Genomic DNA, 22,236 nt, shown 5'->3' on the forward strand with positions numbered 1-22,236 from the left:
CCCACCAACCTCTGGATCCAACGTATCATCCTCCGACACTGCCGCCATCTGCAATCCAACCCCAACGCCAAAGACATTTTTCCAGCCCCACCCTTGTCTGCTTTCCGGAGGGACCACTCTCCCCGTGAGTCCCTTGCCCGCCCCACACTCCCTCCAACCCTACCACACCCAGCACTTTTCCCTGCAACCGCAGGAAGTGCTACACCTGCCCCGACACCACCTCCCTTCCCCCATCCCAGGCCTCAAGAAGACTTCCCATGTCAAGCAGAGGTTCACTTGCACAGCTGCTAATATGGTATACTGCATTTGCTGTACCCGTTGTGGCCTCCTCCACATCGGGGAAACCGAGTGGAGGCTTGGGGACCATGTTGCAGAACACCTACGCTCGGTTCACAACAAACAACTGCGCCTCTCAGTCGTGAACCATTTCAAATCCCCCTCCCATTCCTCAGATGACATGTCCATCCTGTGCCTCGTCAGTGCCACAACGATGCCACCCAAGGGTTGCAGGAACAGCAACTCATATTCCACTTGGGAACCCTGCAGCCCAGTGGTATCAATGTGGATTTCACAAGCTTCAAAATCTCCCCTCCCCCACCGCATCCCAAAACCAGCCCAGCTCTTCCCAACCTCCCTAACCTGTTCTTTGTCCCACCTATCACCTCCTCCCACCTCAAGCCGCACCCCCATTTCCTACCTACTAATCTCATCCCACCCCCTTGACCTGTCCATCCTCCTTGGACTGACCTATCCCCTCCCTATTTCCTCACCTTTACTGGCTCCATCCCCACCTCATTAACTTGTCTGTCTCCTCTCCACCTATCTTCTCCTCTATCCGTCTTTGATGCGCCTCCCCCTCTCTCCCTATTTATTTCTGAACCCTCTTCCCCTCCCCATTTCTGATGAAGGGCCTAGGCCCGAAACATCAGCTTTCCTGCTCCTAAGTTGCTGCTTGGCCTGCTGTGTTCATCTGGATCCACACCTTGTTATCTCGGATTCTCCAGCATCTGCTGTTCCTGTTATCCCTGATAAGTATGATAACGTTATCTTAGTAACTTGTGAATAGGAACCACTGAGCTGCCCTCTGAGCTTCCCTGCCCTGAACCTGACCTGTCTCAGCATGAGTATGTACAAGGGACAGCTTTTGAGGCAATGAGAGTTTTAAATCAGAATTTCTTAGTCACAATTTGTAACTGTTTGCCTCTAGCTGTGGCCTAATTACTTTGTTTGATTAGTACTGTTTGCTAAGTACAAAAAGTGGCCTGTGCTTTCTATCAACTTCTGGGAAATCCAGTAAGCCTGTGTACTTTGGGGAAAAAAAAATTTAAGATTTTCAGCATTGTGCTCCTGCTCCATGCCCTGCTGCAAACCTCCCAGTTTGTCTGTCTCCTGCCTGGATATTGGTACTAGTCCATTGCAGGTGGTGAAGGAACCAACAAGGCACTAAAGCATACTTCACTTAATTTTCAACTGTCTGCTTGCTGCAAATGATTCTGTCCATGACAGTATTGATAGGAGTGACATCATACTGTCCTTATGTAGACAATGTTCCATCATTACATTGAGAATGCCCTCCATTGGGTTGTGTGACACCCCCATGCTAGATGGAGTAGATTTTGAACAGACTTAACTACTCAAAAATTGGCATTTATGGAGCAAACTCATGGCTTGGCATATCCTCACTCAACAATTACTGTCAAGCCAGGGAAGAGCCCTGCTCAATGAAAAGTTAGAAGGAAATACCATTAGCAGCACAGTATACATAAAAATGAGATGTTAACCTGGTGAATGTACCAGATAATATAAGCTGCATGTATGGAACTAAATTATTCTAAAATCCATGGATCATATCCAAGCTCTTCAATTCTGTCACATGTCATCATTAATCATGGAGTCACAGCGATATACCCTGAGAGAAACAGACCCTTCAGTCCAACTTGTCCATAATGATCAGATATCCTATATAAATCTAGCCTCATTTGCCTCTTAAACCCTTCCCATTCATATACCCATCCAGATGCCTCTTAAATATTGAAATTGTACCAGCCCCCATCACTTCCTCTGGCAGCTCATTCCATACATGCACCACCATCTGTGTGAATAAGTTGCCACTTGGTTCCCTTTTGGGTCTTTCCCTCTCCTCTTAAACCTATGCCATCTAGTTTTGGACTGCCCCACTCCAGAGAATCGACCTTCCCTGTTTACCCTGTCCGTACCCCTCATGATTTTATAAGCCTCTGATGCTCCAGGGAACATAGGCCCAACCTATTCAGCTTCTCTCGTAGCTCAAACTCTCCAACCCCACAACACCCTTAAATCTTTTCTAAATCCTTTCAACTTTCACAACATCCTTCCTATAGGAGGGAGACCAGAATTGTGCACACTATTGCAAAAATGGCCTTACCAATGTCCTGTACAGCTGCAATGTGACCTCCCAACTCCTGTACTCAATTCACTAATCAACAAAGGCAAGCGTACAATGCGTTTTCACTATCCTGTGTACCTGTGACTCCACTTTCAAGGAATTATGAACCTACACTCCAAGGCCACTGATCAGCGACACTCCCCAGGGCCTTACCATTAAGTGTACAAGCCCTGCCCTGATTTGTCTTTCCAAAATGCAGCACCTCACGTTTACCTAAATTCAACTCCATCTGCCACTCCTCCACCCATTGACCCATGTGATCACAGTCCTGTTGCACTCTGACGTAACCTTAACTGACCACTACACTTCCAATTTTGGTGTCATCTGCAAACTGACTTACCATACCTCCTATCATTACATCCAAATCATTTATTTATGTAAAGAAAACAGTGGACCCAGCACTGATCCTTATAGCACACCACTGGTCACAGACCTCTAGTGTGAAAAGCAACCCTCCACCATAAAGCTGTATCTGTCAACTTCAACTTCAAAACTCTAATTGAAAGCAATACCAAAACCCTGGGTCTGTGAGAGTCCGAGTCCACCACTCGTGCTTCTTTCGTCTGATCTGAAAAAAACGCCGAGGGAGTTCTGAGTTACTTATTACAACTTCTGAAGCAGCCAAGTCGACAGCATGGTGTCAACAGCCTTGTTCAAGAGAAACAGGACCAAACATCTCTTAAAAGGCACAGTGTCGTCACATAGTCTTCATCAAGAGAATCTAGCCGTTGCATTTTGACATTGAATGCCAGTGCTGTTTTTGAAATCTCACTATCAACATTGTGAGCTTCCCCATTCAACTGAATTAACTGTATAAATACTGTGTCTACAAGAGCAGGTCAGGCACTAGAAATCCTGCAGCAAATAACTCACTTCCTGACTTCCAAAATTTTCCCACCATCTACAAGGCAACAGTCTTGAGTGTAATAGGATATTCCCCACTTGCCAGAATGAATGGAGCTCCAAAATGCTTGGCACCATCCAGGACAATAAATTACCATCTCCAGCAAGAGTGGGGAATGATAACAAACGTTGGGGATAGCACAAAGACTGGCAGGGTAGTTAATAGTTAGGAAGACTGTCTTAGGTTACTGGAAAATACAGATAGGTTGGTCAGACAGTTAGATCAGTGACAGATGGAATTTAACACTACAAAGTAGGAGCAAGAAGTAACAAGACAAGGGAGTATTCGGTGAACGATAGGCCGGTAGGAAGGTCAGGAACAGAGGGATCTTGGGGTGCTTGTCTGCAGATGCTAGAAGGTGGTAGGACAGCTTAAATGTTACTTCAGCATGCAGAACACTTGTTTTTATAAGTTGTGGCAATATGAGTTGAGAGGTGATGTTGGAGCTGTACAAAGGTTTGGTTAGGCCGTATCTGGAGTAATGTGTACAATTGACATTCTCGCAGAACCAGATGAATGCGGTTACACTGTAGGGAGTGCAGAGGACATTCACCAGGATGTTGCCTGGCTTGGAGCATATTATCTCTGAAGAGGGCTGGATAGCTTGGATCATTTAATTCAGAGCAAGAAGCCTCAGGAGAAACCTGTATGAAGTGTTTAAGAGGGACATGGATAGAATGGATAATTGCAGCTGTTACCCTTGGTTGAAGAGTCAAAGTAAGGGAGTGTTATTTTAAGTAGAAGGTCATGAGGTTAAAAGGGGATTTGAAGGAAATAAAATTTTCACTGAGAGGGTGGTGGGAATCTGGAATGTACTTCTTGAAGGAAAGTAGAAACAGCAAACCTCAACCATTTAAAAAATGCATGGATGAGTGCTTCAAATATAATTTTCACATTATGGCATAGTGTGCTATGCTGAATGTGACATTAATGTAGATAGGTGGGTGCAAACTTGATGGCCTGCTTCTGCAATGTATGGCTCTACAAGTCTATGTGACGAAGAAGCCTGCTTGATTGAACCACATTAACAAATGTTCACTTGCTCCACCATTGTTGCAGAATGATAGGTGTGCAGTAACAACAGATACACTGCAGAGGTTCACCAAGGTTCCTTAGACAGCAGCATACTGTCTAGAAGGACAAGGGCAGCAGACACATGGAAACATTATCACCTGCGAGTTCCTCTCCAGGTTGCTCCTCATCTTCACTTGGAAATGTATTGCTGTTTCTTTGATGTTACTGGATGAAAATCGTGGAACTCCCTTTCTAGCAGTGCTCTGTGTGACTGCATCAAATGTACCACAGGAGTTCAAGACAGCAACTCACCAGCACTGTCTCGAATGAAAGTAGAGGTGGACAATAAATGCTGACTCTAGCAACATTAAAAAAGTTGATTTAAAGTCTGTTCCTGATAAATATTCAAGATATTAATAACATCATTTATTTTACTCTAATTATTATATTTCTGTTTTCCAGGGTTTTGTTATGGCAGTGACAATAGTGCGGGAAGCATTAGATGAGTTCCGTCGCTATCAGCGAGATGAGGAGATGAATTCACAGCTGTATAGCAAGCTGACCATACGAGGTTAGAATAGCTTGCTCGATAATTCACCAGTAGTACACAGTTGATGGGCATTGTTGGTAGTTCCAGTTTCTGAAAATAAAGTTACCGATGACTCCAGGTGCTAAATATTGGTCAATTATATTTTTAATGTGCAAGCTTTAAAGATCATTCTTCCTGAAATTAATTGCCACATGCAGGGACTGAGTAACAGTTATTGTGGCAGATAGCTCTCAGATTTCATGTTATTGAGCAATTATTAAAATGAAACCCACAATTTTGCAGGTGACTGCCTCCTGGAGCAGTCATCCTTCTTGATGTTTCTCAATGTCTGAAATTCAAACTTTGGCTCAGCAACTGGGTGGAAATATTTGAGCCGCAAGATTGTCCAGGTCTGCCATGTCTAAACACAATTCCGCATGTTGTAACCAAGGGACTTCATCTACTCAGTCATGCCTAATTTATGTAAATAGTCAACTTGCTATCAGTTAACACTGGGGCACTAAAGCAGTAGCAAATCTCCCAGCTTGGGCACAAAAGAATGTTTGGTGATTGCAGGTGGCTTAAAAGGTTTACCGCTCTGCAACTTGGCACTCGTACCTTGTGGCATATAGGCATTTGTCATCTGCAATTCCTTTATAAAGACCATCCAAAAGTGGTATTTAGGCAACTTACATACTTCTCTCCCCTTCACCTGGTCCATTTATGACTCTTGCCTTGCCTTCCTTGACTCTACTGTTTTGATTTCTGAGGAGGGGCTACACATTAATATCACGACAAGCCTATTAACTCCCATAGTTACCTTGACCACAGTTCCTCTCATCCTGTATCCTGCAAAGATTCCATTCCATTCTCCCAGTTTTTCTGTCACATCTGCCCTGGTACTGCTACCTTCGATCAGGCTGCCTCCAACGTGACCTCCTTTTTCCTCAACCAAGGGTATACACTTGCACTCACAGGCACCCAAGGCAATGCAGACGTGCATATGTGCACATGGATATACAGGTGCGCATTCATGCAAACTGTGTGGTTGACAGGGCCCCCAGCCATGTCTGACCTACACTTCTACCCTCACCCCTTCTTCTCCTCTCCAGAGCAATGATTGGGGTTCACTTGCCTTCATCTTCACATACTAGTTTCTGCATTCAAAGTATTATACTGTGCTATGTCATCCCTTCCAGCAATAACAACCCCCTTTCCTCTCTACTGTCTGCATTTCACACATTGTTCCTTCCATAACACCCTGGTCCATTCTTGCATCACTTCTAAAGCTTACTTATTCCCCCTTGGCACTTTTCCATTCAATTGTGGAAGATATAACTTTTGCTATTCACCACCTCCCTCTTCATCGTTCGAGGCCTTGAACATCCTCCCAGGTGAAGCAATGTTTCGCTTGTACTTTTAATCTAGTTTATTGCATTTTCTGCTAACGATGTGGTCTCCTTTTACGTTGGTGAAAACAAATGCAGACTAGGTGATTGCTTTACAGAGCACCTCTATTCTGTCTGTAGGTGCTACCCTGTCCTCCCTGTTGCTTGCCAGTTCAATAAACCACCTTGCTCTTTTGCTACGTTTTTGTCCTAGGCCTGTTGCAGTATTTCAGTGAAGCACAATGCAAGATCAAGGCATAACACTTCAAACTTCTACTAAGGCACTTTATGACCAAGCCCAGTCCTTTACATTTCATGTCTTAATTTACACCCTTTTAGCATCTCCCTCTTTTTTTAAAATAAAACAAAGAAGTGCCAATGCTGGAGATCTGAAACAAAAACAACTTACTGGCAAAAATCAGCCCGTCTGACAGCGTCTGGGAGAAAGCAGCGTTAATGTTTCAAGTCAGGCGACCGATCATCAGAACCGATAGCTAGGAAAAGTGGTATGAATGCTGAAGATGAAGTCGGGATGAGGTGGAGGTGGAGCCCAAAGAGATGAAAGAGGTAGGCAGGTAAGCGAATTATTGAGAGTAGGCCAGGTAAGAAGAGAAGCTGAATAGGTGATTGAGCTGAAATTAGGAGTGAATGAGTAGGCTGTGCTGAAAAAAGGTCAGGTGATAATAGACTGAGAGGGGGTGACAATGGGTTGGCTGTGCTGAAAGCAACCCATGCCATGACAGGACATGGGGGTCGATTTAAAAAGAAATGGAAGGATGCGTTCAGGCTCTAACCTTATTGAACTTGATGTTTCCTTTTTCAACTATTAACAACCCCTTTTGTCTTTTGCACTCAGCCTCTATACCATCTGCCCTCTTGGTCCTCCTCTGCCTCTGTCAAAAGTACTTTATAAAATCCTATTTTCCAGCACCCTTCATTTCTGAAGAAGAGTCATATCAGACTGGAAACGTTAAAATGTTTCTGTTCACAGATGGTGCCAGACCTGCTGAATTTCTGTTTGCTTAAGCTATATTAAATGAAGAGGTGGAAGTTTGTTAAATGTGTGTTTGTAATTTTTCAATGGCTTGTGTAGCAATCATTTCCATGAAAAGTTTGAACCTGGTGAGTGATGTACCATGATTCCAAAGGCAGATGGAGGATCTATTTAGTGTAAAGGTTTTCTTTGTACGGTGGTCTGGACACCACAAGTGTCTGGTGCTGTTGAAGTCAAAGGAATCAATAGTGTGCCTATTTGCAAGTTATACCCCTTTTAACATTGAATTGTGCTAAAGTTGCTTTGTAACCTCAACTGCTGACTGCTGTAACATAGTTTTTAAATGCTGGGCTTTTTGCCCATGAAAGTCGAGTTTCATTATCTGAAAATCAGAAGGAGAAAGATTATTTTATTGACAAATGCTGAATGAAAAAATGCAGGAGTAAGTTGTAAACCTTTTTTTTGAAAAGGTGGAATGCAGTTAGTAGTAGAAAATAACTGAATGAAATTGCAATAAAAGAGCACTCGTGTTTTTATGTTACTTAACACATTTGTGTTAACTTTGAAATCAATGTAATGCAACTACTATGAATGTCTGATTTAAGTTTCCTGTGCCAAATTAGTTGTAATGTCATGGTGTATGATCTGTAGAACTAAAAGTGGTTCAGGGAACAGGAACTTTGGACTTTTCTGCAATCTAAGGGTAAAAAGTTGAATGCATTTAAAACAGTATTGAATTTATTCTTAGCTAGTCATTCACAGTTTAAATATTTTGTGTGAAATTTAAATTGCAGAGGAGTAGCATGAAATCTCTAACAAGGAATGGAAAGTAATAGTTTCACTGGGAATTACTTCCTGACTTTCATAAGTAGGTATTAAATGGTTATATCTGATATGACCTAAGGAGCAAGAGTTTTATCCGTGCAATTTCCCATTAGTTTTTGGTGGCCTTGAGCCTGGTATTGTAATTGAAGTTAGACCTACAGGATTAGATACAAGGTCTTGTAAATTGGGAAAAAAAACTTCAGAGAGGTATTTTATAAAAATGGTGACACATTCAAGCACTGAATTTCCATTCTTGGTTGTAAATGGTTCACCTGAGATTTCACATAGCTAAAGTGAGATTTTACTAAACGAATAAATTCTAATGGCTAGTAGAAAATGCATAGGAATTTGATATGCTTATCAAGCTCCAGCCATGCTGTTTGTGTTATGAGTGTGTGCAGATAATACTAACAATGGTTTCACAATTTGGTGCACATTTCACCATGTACTTTGGTTACATTATTCATTCTGGAATACATTTGAAAAGGAACTATAATACCCATCAGCTCATGAACTTGAGGCATGATGTTGATAGTGTCCTTGTGTGACCCCTGCACCTATTCTGCACCCAAACCCCCCACCTCTCCGCCTTCACCACAGTTTTGACAAAGTTCAGACAGGAATCTTTGGGAGTAGAATTATGCACTTTGTGACTGCTTTAATTACATGAAGTGTAGTTTTCTGTATCTTCAACAAATGTGACTGATTAACAATTCCTTTTCCTTTTTTTAAGGTAAAATGCAGGTGAAGAGCTCTGACATCCAAGTGGGCGATCTTATTATAGTCGAGAAGGTTTGTGTTTGCTGTACTTACTGCTTTCACATAAAAAAGGGATTGCTGCTGTTCCCCTGAAACCACTGAGTACTTCTCACACCTGACTGCAAAATAGCTAGAAATATCACACTTTGACGAATGAATTTGCAAAGTATCACACTTAATTGGGAAAGTGCCTAAATTGATTTTAAAAGAAATAGAAATTGACTTATTTATGTTGTGGACTTTTTATGTATAACAGCATTAATATAATATAATTACATCAAAAAGATAATTACATCTGTATTGGACCTGGTGTGGAGAATTCAAAGTATTGATACCGATGGATGGAGAAAGGAAGCCACGATATTCATTATTATTTCATGTCTTATGTTTTACCCATCCACTGTTTGAATTTGTTGGCATCTCTTGTGACTAGGTGATATTTATGCTGCAATTAGTGTATATGCTGCATAAAATAATTTACTGTATAAGATGTGTTTTGCTAATCAAAGTGGAAATTCGTTCGATAAGGTTCCCCACAATAGGCTATTGTACAAAATGTGGAGGAATGGAATTGTGGGAGATATAGCAGTTTGGATCGGAAATTGGCTTGCTGAAAGAAGACAGAGGGTGGTAGTTGATGGGAAATGTTCATCCTGGAGACCAGTTGCTAGTGGTGTACCGCAAGGGTCAGTGTTGGGTCCACTGCTGTTTGTCATTTTTATAAATGACCTGGATGAGGGCGTAGAAGGATGGGTTAGTAAATTTGCAGACGACACTAAGGTCGGTGGAGTTGTGGGTAGTGACGAAGGATGCTGTAGGTTGCAGAGAGACATAGATAAGCTGCAGAGCTGGGCTGAGAGGTGGCAAATGGAGTTTAATGCAGACAAGTGTGAGGTGATGCACTTTGGTAGGAGTAACCAGAAGGCAAAGTACTGGGCTAATGGTAAGATTCTTAGCAGTGTAGATGAGCAGAGAGATCTCGGTGTCCATGTACACAGATCCTTGAAAGTTGCCACCCAGGTTGACAGGGCTGTTAAGAAGGCATACAGTGTTTTAGCTTTTATTAATAGAGGGATTGAGTTCCGGAACCAAGAGGTTATGGTGAAGCTGTACAAAAGTCTGGTGCGGCCGCACTTGGAGTATTGTGTACAGTTCTGGTCACCGCATTATAAGAAGGATGTGAAAGCTTTGGAAAGAGTGCAGAGGAGATTTACTAGGATGTTGCCTGGTATGGAGGAAAGGTCTTACGAGGAAAGGCTGAGGGACTTGAGGCTGTTTTCATTCGAAAGAAGAAGGTTGAGAGGTGACTTAATTGAAACATATAAAATAATCAGAGGATTAGATAGGGTGGATAGGGAGATCCTTTTTCCTAGGATGGTGACGGCGAGCATGAGGGGGCATATCTTTAAATTGAGGGGTGAAAGATATAGGACAGATGTCAGAGGTAGTTTCTTTTCTCAGAGAGTAGTAAGGGAATGGAACGCTTTGCCTTCAACGGTAGTAGATTCGCCAACTTTAGGTACATTTAAGTCGTCATTGGATACGCATATGGACGTACATGGAATAGTGTAGGTTAGATGGGCTCGAGATCTGTATGACAGATCGGCACAACATCGAGGGCCGAAGTGCCTGTACTGTGCTGTAATGTTCTATGTTCTATGAAATCTAATTGTAATTAATTAATCAATATACGAGAGATAGTAGTATTAAGGATCAAGAAAATCTGAGACAATGAGTAAGTGAACAAATAAGTTAGTATGGCTATTTAAAAATGTAGAATGAGAATAAATCGAGAAAATATGAAAACTTTAAAATAGTTTGTGTCCAGTAGAAAGAATGATATCAAGCACTTTGTTGCAACATTGCTGTAAAATAGTAAGACATGAATTTTTCCCCTGAGTATTGAATTCTTTCTCTCTACTGGTTTCTGTCAAAAATGTTGATGTCTCTGACCACTTTCATCATGATGTTTTGCAAAAGCTTTTTTCACCAGTGCCTTCTAAATGATAACATTCTTTGCAAATACTCTGTTTTTTGCTTTCCTTTTCTATAACACACTGTGCATTATAGTTGCAATCACGATGTAGTCTGTCACTCCAATACGAGCATCAACAAAACAATGGTTAGCATATGTACTGTGCCTTTAAATGTTGAAAAACTGACCAAGGAATTTAATGTAAGCTTAATCAGACAAAAACACCAAACTAAAGTGCGTTTTCAGATGGATGCCTAAAAACATTGTCAAAAAGGTAGATTTTAAAGAAACTCTGAAAACGGTGCAGAGGTTTATGATGGCACTTTCAGATTTTAAGGCCTAAGAAGGCTGTCCCAGGCAAAAAAACACAATTTGTAGTCATAGTCAGTCAGTGAGTGTGGCATCTTATAACTTCCAGCTTTCAGAATAAACCACCCTGATTCTAGGTTAAAACTTTGAGACAGATTCAGAACAAAGCCTTGTACCGACAATTCAGTGTCTGACCTTTTGTACATTCCTATGGCTCTGCCTGTTTATCATGACAGTACAGCACTGACATTGACTTTATAACCCCCTTTGCACACTGTCTAAGATAACAAAGTGTGGGGCTGGATGAACACAGCAGGCCAAGCAGCATCTTAGGAGCTTTTTTTCGGATAAAGGGTCTATCCCCGAAACATCAGCTTTTGCACTCTGAAGATGCTGCTTGGCCTGCTGTGTTCATCCAGCCCCACACTTTGTTGTCTTGGATTCTCCAGCATCTGCAGTCCCCATTATCTCTTGCACACTGTCTAGCACTCTTGGTCACCTGCAAGACTTACCTGACACTCCACTCTCACCAGTTGTATGATCTTTTGATCTCTCCGTCTACAAACTGTGTGTTTGTGTGTCCTCCTTTCTCTCTGCATGTGACAAAAGGGCTGTACTCTCGAAGCTTGTCTGCTTACAAATAAACTGATTGGATTATAACTTGGTGTCATATGACTTCTGACTTTGTCCACCCCTGTCCAACACTGACACCTCCACATCATTGCTAATTGGAAGTTTTGAAAATTTTCAAAGGAAGTTTCAATGAATCAGTGCTTTTAAAACATGTTTACCTGTTTACTCTACACAATATTCAGTGTTTAAAAATTGCATTCATATCTTAGGAAATGGATGATCATCTTCTTCCAAAGTAGAAACCTAGCGGTAACCTAACAACTATGTTTCAAGCTGGTACAAAGTGATATATGATCCTCTTTGAGTCAAGAGTTACGTGGGACAGATGATCAGTTCTCAAAAGATTGAGACTGGACAAGTTTAGTTGTTGGGAATGTGTAGGATGGATGGATAATTTGAGAGAAGATTGATAATTTGAGAGAAGAAAGCAGCTTAATGAAAGCCTCTCCAGATGAGATCTAATGTAGCGCTAACAAAGTGTAGAGCTGGATGAACACAGCAGGCCGAGCGGCATCTTAGGAACAGAAAAGCTGATGTTTCAGGTCTGGACTCTTCATCAGAAATGGGGGAGGGGGCGAGGGTTCTGAAATAAATTGGGAGAGAGGGGGAGGCGGATCGAAGATGTATAGAGCATAAGATAGGTGGAGAGGAGATGAGAATGCCCTCGACCATGTTTCCCGCAACACATCCCTCACACCCCGACCCTGCAATAACAACCAAAAGAGATTGCCCATCATCCTCACGTACCACCCCACCAACCTCCGGATCCAACGCATTATCCTCCGACACTTCCGCTATCTGCAATCCGACCCCACCACCAAAGACATTTGTCTGCTTTCCGAAGGAACCACTCTCTCCGTGACTCCCTTGTCTGCCCCGCACTCCCCTCCAACCCCAACATATCCGGCACTTTCCCCTGCAACTGCAGGAAGTGCTACACCTGCCCCCTGCACATCCTTCCTTAACCCCATCCCAGGCCCCACGAAGACATTCCACATCAAGCAGAGGTTCACTTGTACATCTGCCGATGTGGTATACTGCATCCGCTGTACCCATTGTGGCCTCCTCTACATCGGGGAAACCAAGCAGAGGCTTGGGGACTGCTTTGCAGAACAGCTACGCATGTTTTGCAATAAACAACTGCACCTCCCAGTCGCCTCCCTAACCTGTTCTTTCTCTCATCTATCCCCTCCTCCCACCTCAAGCCGCGCCCCCATTTCCTACCTACGAACCCCATCGTGCCCCCTTGACCTGTCTATCCTCCCCAGACTGACCTATCCCCTCCCTACCTTTCCACCTACCCTCACCTCTACTGGTTCCATCCCTGCCTCTTTAACTTGTCTGACTCCTCTCCATCTGTCTTCTCCTGTATCCATCTTCGATCCGCCTCCCCCCCCCTCGCTATTTATTTCAGAACCCTCTTCCCCCTCCCCCATTTCTGATGAAAGGTCTGGATCGAAACATCAGCTTTTGTGCTCCTAAGATGCTGCTTGGCCTGCTGTGTTCATCCAGCTCTACACTTTGTTATCTCGGATTGTCCAGCATCAGTAGTTCCTATTATCCCTGATGTAATACGGTTGAGTTTTACACATGTGCATGAGTACCAAACCTGAAAATGACCGTGAACAGTATCAGTTTTCCTACAAATGATTTTTGGCCTTCATCCCTGATTTTTTTTTTTTAATCAGGCCCACGGTGATTCCCCCACAGTTGTTTTGGGAAATACTACTAAATTGAGCAAGCTAATATGCAAAACACTTTTGTATTTCAGTGGTTTGAAACCCCTTGGAACCATGACTTTTTGGGAGGTGTGAATAAGGTGTAATTGCTAGAAAGTTCTTTTTTAGTCACCTCTTCTCATTTGGCATCACAAATCGTCTGGAACGTGTGGCTGAGCCAACTAGGGAATAAAGCTCATTTAATGGATTTTTGAAATTTTTGTGTCATATCCTTCTCATATATGAATAAAATGACTGACCTTGACATTCAAAGAAACTGTAATCAACCAGGCACTAGGATCATTGTAGATAACAAGGTGCAGAGCTGGAAGAACACAGCAGGCCAAACAGCATCAGAGGAGCAGGAAGGCTGACATTTCACGCCTAGGCCTATGCCTGAAACATCAGCCTTGCTGCTCCTTTGATGCTGCTTGGCCTGCTGTGTTCTTCCAGCTCTACATCTTGTTATCTCAGATTCTCCAGCATCTGCAGTTCCTACTGTCTGTGAAACAGCTAGTTTTATTGTAGTCAGTTTCTTGTTGTACTCTTTTTTTTTGATACACAAAACGTTAAAACATAACTGGTCCCTGTATTTCTATGATAATGAGCTCAAACTGAAGAACCTCCCTAACCTGTAGAATTGATATCTATTGCCTATCTTTTCGGCTGGGTAGGGAGCGCAAGGTGCGGAGGATGTGCACGGAACCTGTTCAGGTGAACAAGAGTCTGAAACCAGTGTAAAAGATTGATGGGAAGCAGCAATGTATAACTCACTACTGAAAATGACTTCATTTTTAGTGTTGTTTCCAATGATTTGGCTAGATTGCACATACATTTGCTGGTGTAAATAAAATCAAACTTTGTTGCCTGCTCTTCATCCTATTATGTCCATCAGACTGTTCACTGCATTAATTGTTTCCCTAATAATAACCGTAACTGCACTTTTAATATTTATTTGACTGTAAAATGCCTCAGGATGTTCTGAGAACAAGCAAAAGCAGTTTCTTCACTCGCTTGCTTTTCCTTTTCCTCCTCAATTTTCAGCAATGGAGAAGTCACTAAAATCGTCTGTTTAATAACTGTATCATATATAATATTTAATTCTGTGGTGCGTAAGATGCATTGTATATGCTGTATGTAGTCCTTTTTAAATTTCAACTAAAGAACCTTCTAATGGTATTGCTATTTATAGCACTCACCTCCATTATAATTATAATTATCTGCTTTAATCTTCAAATAAGTTAGCCAGCTTGCAATCTATGAATCTCATTATCCTGAAACGGAGTAATTCTTTTGCCGACCGAAAAACAAGAATTTCTGGAGTCATCAATATGACACCTTAGTATCATTGAGTGGCTGCCAGATCTAATGAACTGGATGAATACCTATCTGTGTTTATGACTTGCTCTTTGTTGCAATTGTACACGCTTTGGTCTTGCAGCTGCTGGGAATTGGATTGCTCAGACCTTTTTCGTAAAGACCCTTGCAGCAAATAGTCAAATCTGTCATTCATATAATCAGCCTGAACTAGACTTAAGCCTAGGCACCAGAAAGAGACAATGTGCTGGTCCTCTGCATTATCCTAATTTTTAGTGCTTTGATTTCTAGGAACTTGGCTGAAGAATAAATCTGTCGTCCATGGGCAGAAGCAGTAAAAGTAATCGATAAATTACCAATTAGCACTTGGTGACTAGGTGACTAGGTGATGCCAAGTGATTGGTATATCTTTTCCTGCAAGAATGACTGTCTAAAGTAATAGTGAATAGTTCATGTCAGTTTTTGAAGACTGGCATAGAGCAGTGTTGACTCAACTAGAAGCCACAATCCCTTGTTCCATACTGTTCAGTATGTAGCACCTGAACACACCCAGCGAATCAAGAGGGCTTACAGTCTCCTTTTGAGGCAAAAGTTGAAGTTCAAGAAATATTTTAATGTTCTGAGAATAAATTTATGATTTGAAAACCTAACTGCCATGTTTTATATCAGGCATCGAATTGATTCAGAAAGCATAAAATTTCTCTTTTTCTTAGGCATTGTAGTTGGAGGAATAAGGACATCATCTTGAATAATGAAAGCTTGAGTGTGGTAGGGTTGCAATGTGGGCCATCAACCTTATTACAAAATGAAAATGAAGCTAGAGCTCATTTGTAGAGGAGTGAAATATAAAAGCAGAGATCAGGAAGTCTGCAGCAAGCTGTTTGGGAAATGCATTGAATGTAGTGTTTAATTTTGAACTTATTAAAAGAATAAATAAGCACTGACAAGAGTTTAAATATCATTCTAATATTTTGCACACTGAGGGTGCAATGATTTAGGGTGAAGTAAGCTAGGGTTTTTCATGTATAAGAGAAGACTAATAACGATATTTTAGAAATACAAAAGAATTTCGTAGGATAAAGTAAATGTGGGTATTCCAGAACCAGAACCCACAAGTATAAAATGCTCAGTAATAAATCCAATGAGCAATTCAGAAGAAACTACTCAGTGAGGAGAATATGGAATTTGCTGAACTACAGAACAGTTTAGGCAAGAACAGAGAAAAAAAGTTATTGAAGGAAGCAAAGAGGGAGTAGAAGATGAAGTGAGGGTTCAAGGAGGCTTGTGTATATGTGGTGGACCAGTTGCCCTCTTCATATGTTGTAAATTCTATATCAGAGATTACAGTAACTCATTTGACAAGGTGCCACACCAAAGGCTGCTACAAAAGATAAAGTTGCATGGTATTACTGGTAATGTATTGGCATGGATAGAGGGTTGGTTGTCCAGTAGAAAGCAAAGTATAGTGGGAAATGGGTGTTTTTCTGGTTGGTGGTCAGTGACTAGTGGTGTGCCTCAGGGATCAGTGTTGGGACCGCAATTGTTTACAATTATATAGATGATTTGGAGTTGGGGACTAAGAGTGGTGTGTCAAAATTTGCAGATGACACTAAGATGAGTGGTAGAGCAAAGTGTGCAGAAGAAACTGAAAGTCTGCAGAGGGATATAGATAGTCTGAGTGGGCAAAGCTCTGGCAGATGGAGTACCATATTGATAAGTGTGAGATCATCCATTTTGGTAGGAATAACAGGAAAATGGACTGTTTTAAATGGTAAAAAATCACAACACGTTGCTGTGCAGAGGGACTTGGGTGTCCTTTTGCATGAATCGCTAAAAATAGGATTGCAGGTGCAGCAGGTAATTAAAAAAGCAAATGGAGTTTTGTCCGCCATTGCTTGAGGGATGGAGTTTAAAAACAGGGAGGCTATGCTGCAGCTGTATAGGGTCCTGGTGAGGCTACACCTGGAGTGGTGTGTGCAGTTTTGGCCTCCTTACTTGAGAAGAGATATACTGGCACAGCAGGGGGTTTAAGAGGAGTTCACTTGGTTGATTCCAGAGTTGAGAGGGTTGGATTATGAGGAGGGACTGAGTAGACTGGGATTATACTCATTGAAATTCAGAAGAATGAGGGGAGATCTTACAGAAACATATATGATTATGAAGGGATTAGATAAAGGTGGAGGCAGGAAGGTTGTTTCTACTAACAAGTGAAACTAGGACTAGAGGGCATTGCCTCAAAATAAAGGGAAGCAGATATAGGACTGAGGTCAGGAGGAACTTCTTCACCCAAAGGATTATGAATCTGTGGAATTCCCTCCCCATTGAAGCGGTTGAATCTACCTCGCTGAATGTTTTAAGGCAGGGCTAGATAAATTTTTGAACAGTCAGGAATTAAGGGTTAAGATGAGTGGGCAGCTAAGTGGAGCTGATTCTCAAAAACCTCAGCCATGATCTTATTAAATGGCAGGGCAGGCTCGAGGGGTCAGATGGCCTAGTTCTTATGCTTTTATGTTCTTAACTCCATCCTCAGTTGCTGTGTTTAGGTGGGCAGGCAAGTTGCAGATTTGACTATTTACCAGTATTACTGTTCAATCCTGTGTTTCAGAACCAGCGCATTCCTGCTGACATGATCTTTTTGAGAACATCAGAAAAAAGTGGTAAGCAATCTTTCTTCATTCTTTCGCAGTGCTTTGGAAGAAAAACAAGTGATGAGAGCAATGCTTTATATCTTAAACAAACCATTGCCTCTGCACATTTCCAAAAAAAAAGTTCACTCAAAGAACTGAAGGTTGATGGTTGAAAGTTTTTAATGTGATAATTTTGCAATTATGTATTGAACATTTCCAAAAAAATGTTTTGACTGTTATATATGCCATAAACCTTTGAATAAGATTGGATTGTTGTTTTGAGGAATATTTTGTGTTGCTGTCAGCAGCACTAAATAAATATTTGGTTGCTTTGACTCACATGAGATATCTTTAAAAGGATACAATGTCTGGTTATCATACAATGAGTTGTTATAATATTAAAATAGCATTAGTACCATTGGCCAGCAAAGGTAATTAGCTGGATACATAACTGATTTATAGCTGAACTAAAACGCAAAGTGCTGGAGGAACTTAGCAGATCTGGCAGCATCTTGGAGACAATGGTGGGGAGGAGCTGAATACTGTTAACATTTCAAGTCTGAGCTGACATTTTCAGCATTGATATGCAATCTGATGAGGATTCACATGTGTCTTGAAACATTCTGTTTCTCTCTTCATAGATACTGCCAGACTTGCTAAGTGTCTCCAGCATTTTGCAGTTGCTGGAAATCTGAAATAGTGTTTTGCTTTGATTTTATATTTTGCTTCTGAACTTTTGCTGTCATCAAGCTTGCTTCATCTCAACTTTGCCATGGTTAGTTTATAACCTGTGTTTACATCGTTTCCTAAATTATTTAGCACCAACACAACAGCTGAATGGAACTACAGTGCTGATTTTTAAATCTATTTGAAAGTTATGATTGATTTCACTCCCGGTTTCAACCTGGATTGTAATGTTTGAAAGAATAGAGAAATTTACTTTTGCTTTATTGGTTTGTGAAGGAAAGGCACCATGTAGAATGATTACACATTAATGTCGACTATTGATGCTTTCAAAGAAATCAGCAGAAAATGCTGTAAGTATTCAATGGGGCATGCAACATCCATGGTGGGAAGAAGTACAATAGCCTACTGTGGGGAACCTTATCGAACGCCTTGCTGAAATCCATATACACCACATAACCGGTTTACTGTCATACAACCGGTTTACTCTAAATGAGAGTCATTTTGCAGAAAATATAAAAAACAACAAGCTTTCTCCAAATATCTATCAAGAAGGGCAAACAAGACGCCACCACAATTATGAGTAAGGTGAAAAAGTGGTAGCATTATCACTTTTTAAAAATGTCAATGTTTCTTTTTTAAGACCTTTCACCACTACTGAAAGAAGTTTAAGTCTATTTTAGTAACCTGAAACACTAACTTTTTGTGTTTTTTTTCTCTCTAGTTATGTTGACCTGACCCTCTGAATCTAGCCAACATTTTCTGTTTCTTTCTCCGCTTTCTAGAACATAGAACGTAGATCAGTACAGTAGAGTACAGGCTGTTTGGCCCACGATGTTGTTCTGAACTTTTACCCTAAACCTAAGGTCTATTTAACCTCCACCCATACCTTATACTATCATCTATATGCCTATCTAATAGCTGCTTAAAAGCCCCTAATGAGGCCACCTTCACTACCCTCTCCAGCAAGGCATTCCACGCCCCCACTCTCTTGAGTAAAGAACCTATCTCTGATGTCTCCCCAGTATGCTCCTCCATTCACTTTAAAACTATGCCCCCTTGTAATAGCCACCTCCACCATTGGGGGGATAAAAAAAGATCTCTGGCGGTCCATTCTATCTATACCTCTGATCATTTTGGTCACCTCTATCAAGTCACCTCTCAGCCTTTGTCATTCCTAAAGAGAAAAACCCTTGGTGTCTGAACCTTTCAAATATCTGCATTATTTTGGTTTAGCGTTAGTGCTTTTGGAGATCCTGGCTATTGATCTGTTATTGTTAATAATTAAGTTTATGTTAAGAATCTGGAGAATACTGGTGATATTTCAAAAGTTGAGACAAAAGCAACTTGTTTAGTGAGGTTTCTGGCATTTAAAGCAGTGATTTCTAACCCCCTTTGTGAGTTAATCACTTTTTGAATTTCAGTGGAATCCAGGATCTACCACAAACAAAATGTTGAATAAATTGTTATAGTTTATTACAGCCCTAAGAATAAACTAAGCATATATGAATATTCATCTTGTGTTGCTTTGTTATTGGTTGTGGTCAGTGCATTTTCCTTAATTTTTCTTTGTACTGCATGGACCTATCAGACAAGCAGATCGACAGAAAATGGGCAGAGGAGTGAGATTGGCTGAGTTGTTCCTGCAGAGATCCTGCACGAACAAGTTAGGTTGAATAAGTTTCTTTGTTTCTAGTACTGAAATATGGTAGCTTCATGCAAGCTGGTATTTATTTCCTTGTAATTTGCTTACATTGCCACCATAAAACTTAGTTTAGCTTGCAATGGTCCATCCAAACCAAACCAAACTGACACAATGTATCAAGTTGGCAAAGCTGGTTAAGCAGGTGCACTTCTCTTTAGCTGCGTGGCTTCTGAAAGTGAAGTCATGCAACGACATGATGGTTGATGTGCACATATCGAGGGAACTAGGGTGGGCAGTTGGATTGCCTGTAAGTGACATGGGCAGTGAGGGAATATGAAGGATGATGGGATCAATTGTCAGAGACTCTGCCATTGATCAGTCTGTCGTGATCCACTTGTTGGAGACCGCAGGTTTAAAGTCTTAAAAAATGCTTCATAACAAACACTCGTTAGACTGAGTGAATAATTGTAATGTTTGGCTTTATATATCCTTGCTTTGGGCTACCAGCATTAGAACTTTGACTGTGTTAGGATGGAAAGACTTGAATCGACCCTGGAATGTTTTATTATCCTCAGGGGTTAGTGCAGGAAAAGATGTTTTTGAAATTTTAATCTCCAAACACAGATTCTTTCCAAAATGTTGATGAGGTTTATCAAATTTAGTTTGGCTATTTGGTTGTTATTGGAAATATAAGGCCAACAGCAACATTTCAGTAAGTTGGTCAAATATTATGCTTTTAACATTTCTTATTTTGCATTATTTTGTGATCACCATTCCACGAACAGAATCACAATACACTATATTCTGTTGACACAAATGTTTTAGCAATCTAATCATTTGACGCTATCCAAAGAAGGTGAAGCCTTTTTTATATTGGCTGCTGTTGGACAAACTTGTACTTGAATTTATGTTGTGGACTCAGACTTCACTGTTGCTCTTTCACGTTACATAATCTCAACAAAGCCACTCAAAAGCTCGTCTGGACTTTATATATGTTGGTGTTTGCACATCGGATGTGGATTGTCACTAGTACAATAACAAGATTGAAGGAAAAGAAAAATGCATTCAGTTTACATGCAACAACTGTTGGATTTGTTCTGATATAAATCATGTCTGGCAGAAGTTTGTTAGAAGAAATAGACTTGCATTTCTTGATCTCAAAATGTGTCAAGGTTTGCAACCAATGAAAATGTAGTGTCCTATTTGCATACAGTATTGTCTGACAAGCAATATTAGCTTGATTATCAGGTCATCTTTTCTTTGCTTGATAAATATTGACCAGAACAATAATGATAAGATTCATGGAATGATAAGATTCATGGAATGATAAATTCAGCTAATATAAATTGTCCATTACTACTTGCATTTATACTAATTTGATGTTGTCAGGTGTCTAACAAATGCTATTAATCCAACACAAGTTTAAATCACATTTTGAAAGATCATTTGCATGGTATCAGTATCTGCCCTTTAGAAACTTCCAGCTGTGTCAGAGATTTTTGCTTCAGTCATGTTCAATGTGCAGGTGCCCTTGGCATTGTTTATACCCTATTAAAATTTTAACACAATAACTTGGCTTTATTCAGCTAATACCTTTGATCTCTAAATTTCCCAGGAGAAAAGCATTAGTTGTAATAAGATAAACCAAATATTTAACTTTAACAACAGTATTTGAAATATGCTATGTGATTGATGCCTGTTAGTGGCTGAACTGTCAGCTAAACACCTCATCTGAAGGTTTTATTCCATTCATAGTGCCCTGAGGGTTTTGGGCCAATCCAACAGCCCTTTTTAAATTAAAACTGCCATACATTAGCCCTACTTACAACAGATTATAATTCTACTGGCTTATTTTATTTACTTTGGGAAAAGTTGCTCAGGGCCGCCAGCTGGTCTTCCTGTAGTAGTGAGTTAACCCACTGTACATGATTCCAAAGAACATTTATATTTGTTCAGTCTTAACCATCTGATTTTCCAGCACATCAGGTGAGGCAGTGAAATACAAGCACAGCAGTCATCATAAACAGACAGTCTGGTATAATGAAAAGAGATGCTTGTTGAATGGCAAGATTGACTTTTGTAGTAAATTAGTTTTAAATAAATGGCCATCTGCTTTTAACTACAAGGCTTTTTTTAAAATCCCCTCTCTCACTTTTTAAGTATAAGAACTAATCCAGTGTTGAAACTTACTATTTCAAGCAATTGATACACTGACTTTTTGGATGCAAACATCTGATTTAGTACAACATTTACAGTTTTCCAGTCCTGTAACATAAATAGTGGTGTATGTATTTAGCTAATTTCAACATTTGGGATGTGTTCATTTCAGCTGCAGTGTACAGTTCAGGATTTTTTTTTATCTAGCAGGGATATATTTGCCACATTAAAAAGTAAATGAAATTTGCAGTGACTTTTTTCAGTACATTGCCAATGAAGAAGCATGTATATATAATATAAAGGTGGCAGTATTGAAATTATTTAATTAAGTCT

General features: G+C 40.7%; 1 protein-coding gene across 2 annotated transcripts in view; it reads left to right on the forward strand.

Moving 5' to 3' along the window:
- The window catches only part of atp9b (ATPase phospholipid transporting 9B), a 384,890-nt gene that overhangs the window by 110,510 nt on the left and 252,144 nt on the right, over positions 1–22,236 (forward strand). For both annotated transcript variants that reach the window (XM_048529464.2, XM_048529465.2), the window contains exons 5-7: positions 4,806–4,914; positions 8,813–8,871; positions 17,396–17,447. In XM_048529464.2, the coding sequence (XP_048385421.1) occupies positions 4,806–4,914; positions 8,813–8,871; positions 17,396–17,447 (220 nt within the window). The remainder of the gene's footprint in view (positions 1–4,805; positions 4,915–8,812; positions 8,872–17,395; positions 17,448–22,236) is intronic.

The sequence above is a fragment of the Stegostoma tigrinum genome, chromosome 5 (genome assembly GCF_030684315.1).
Source record: "Stegostoma tigrinum isolate sSteTig4 chromosome 5, sSteTig4.hap1, whole genome shotgun sequence".
In the NCBI taxonomy this organism is placed as follows: domain Eukaryota; kingdom Metazoa; phylum Chordata; class Chondrichthyes; order Orectolobiformes; family Stegostomatidae; genus Stegostoma; species Stegostoma tigrinum.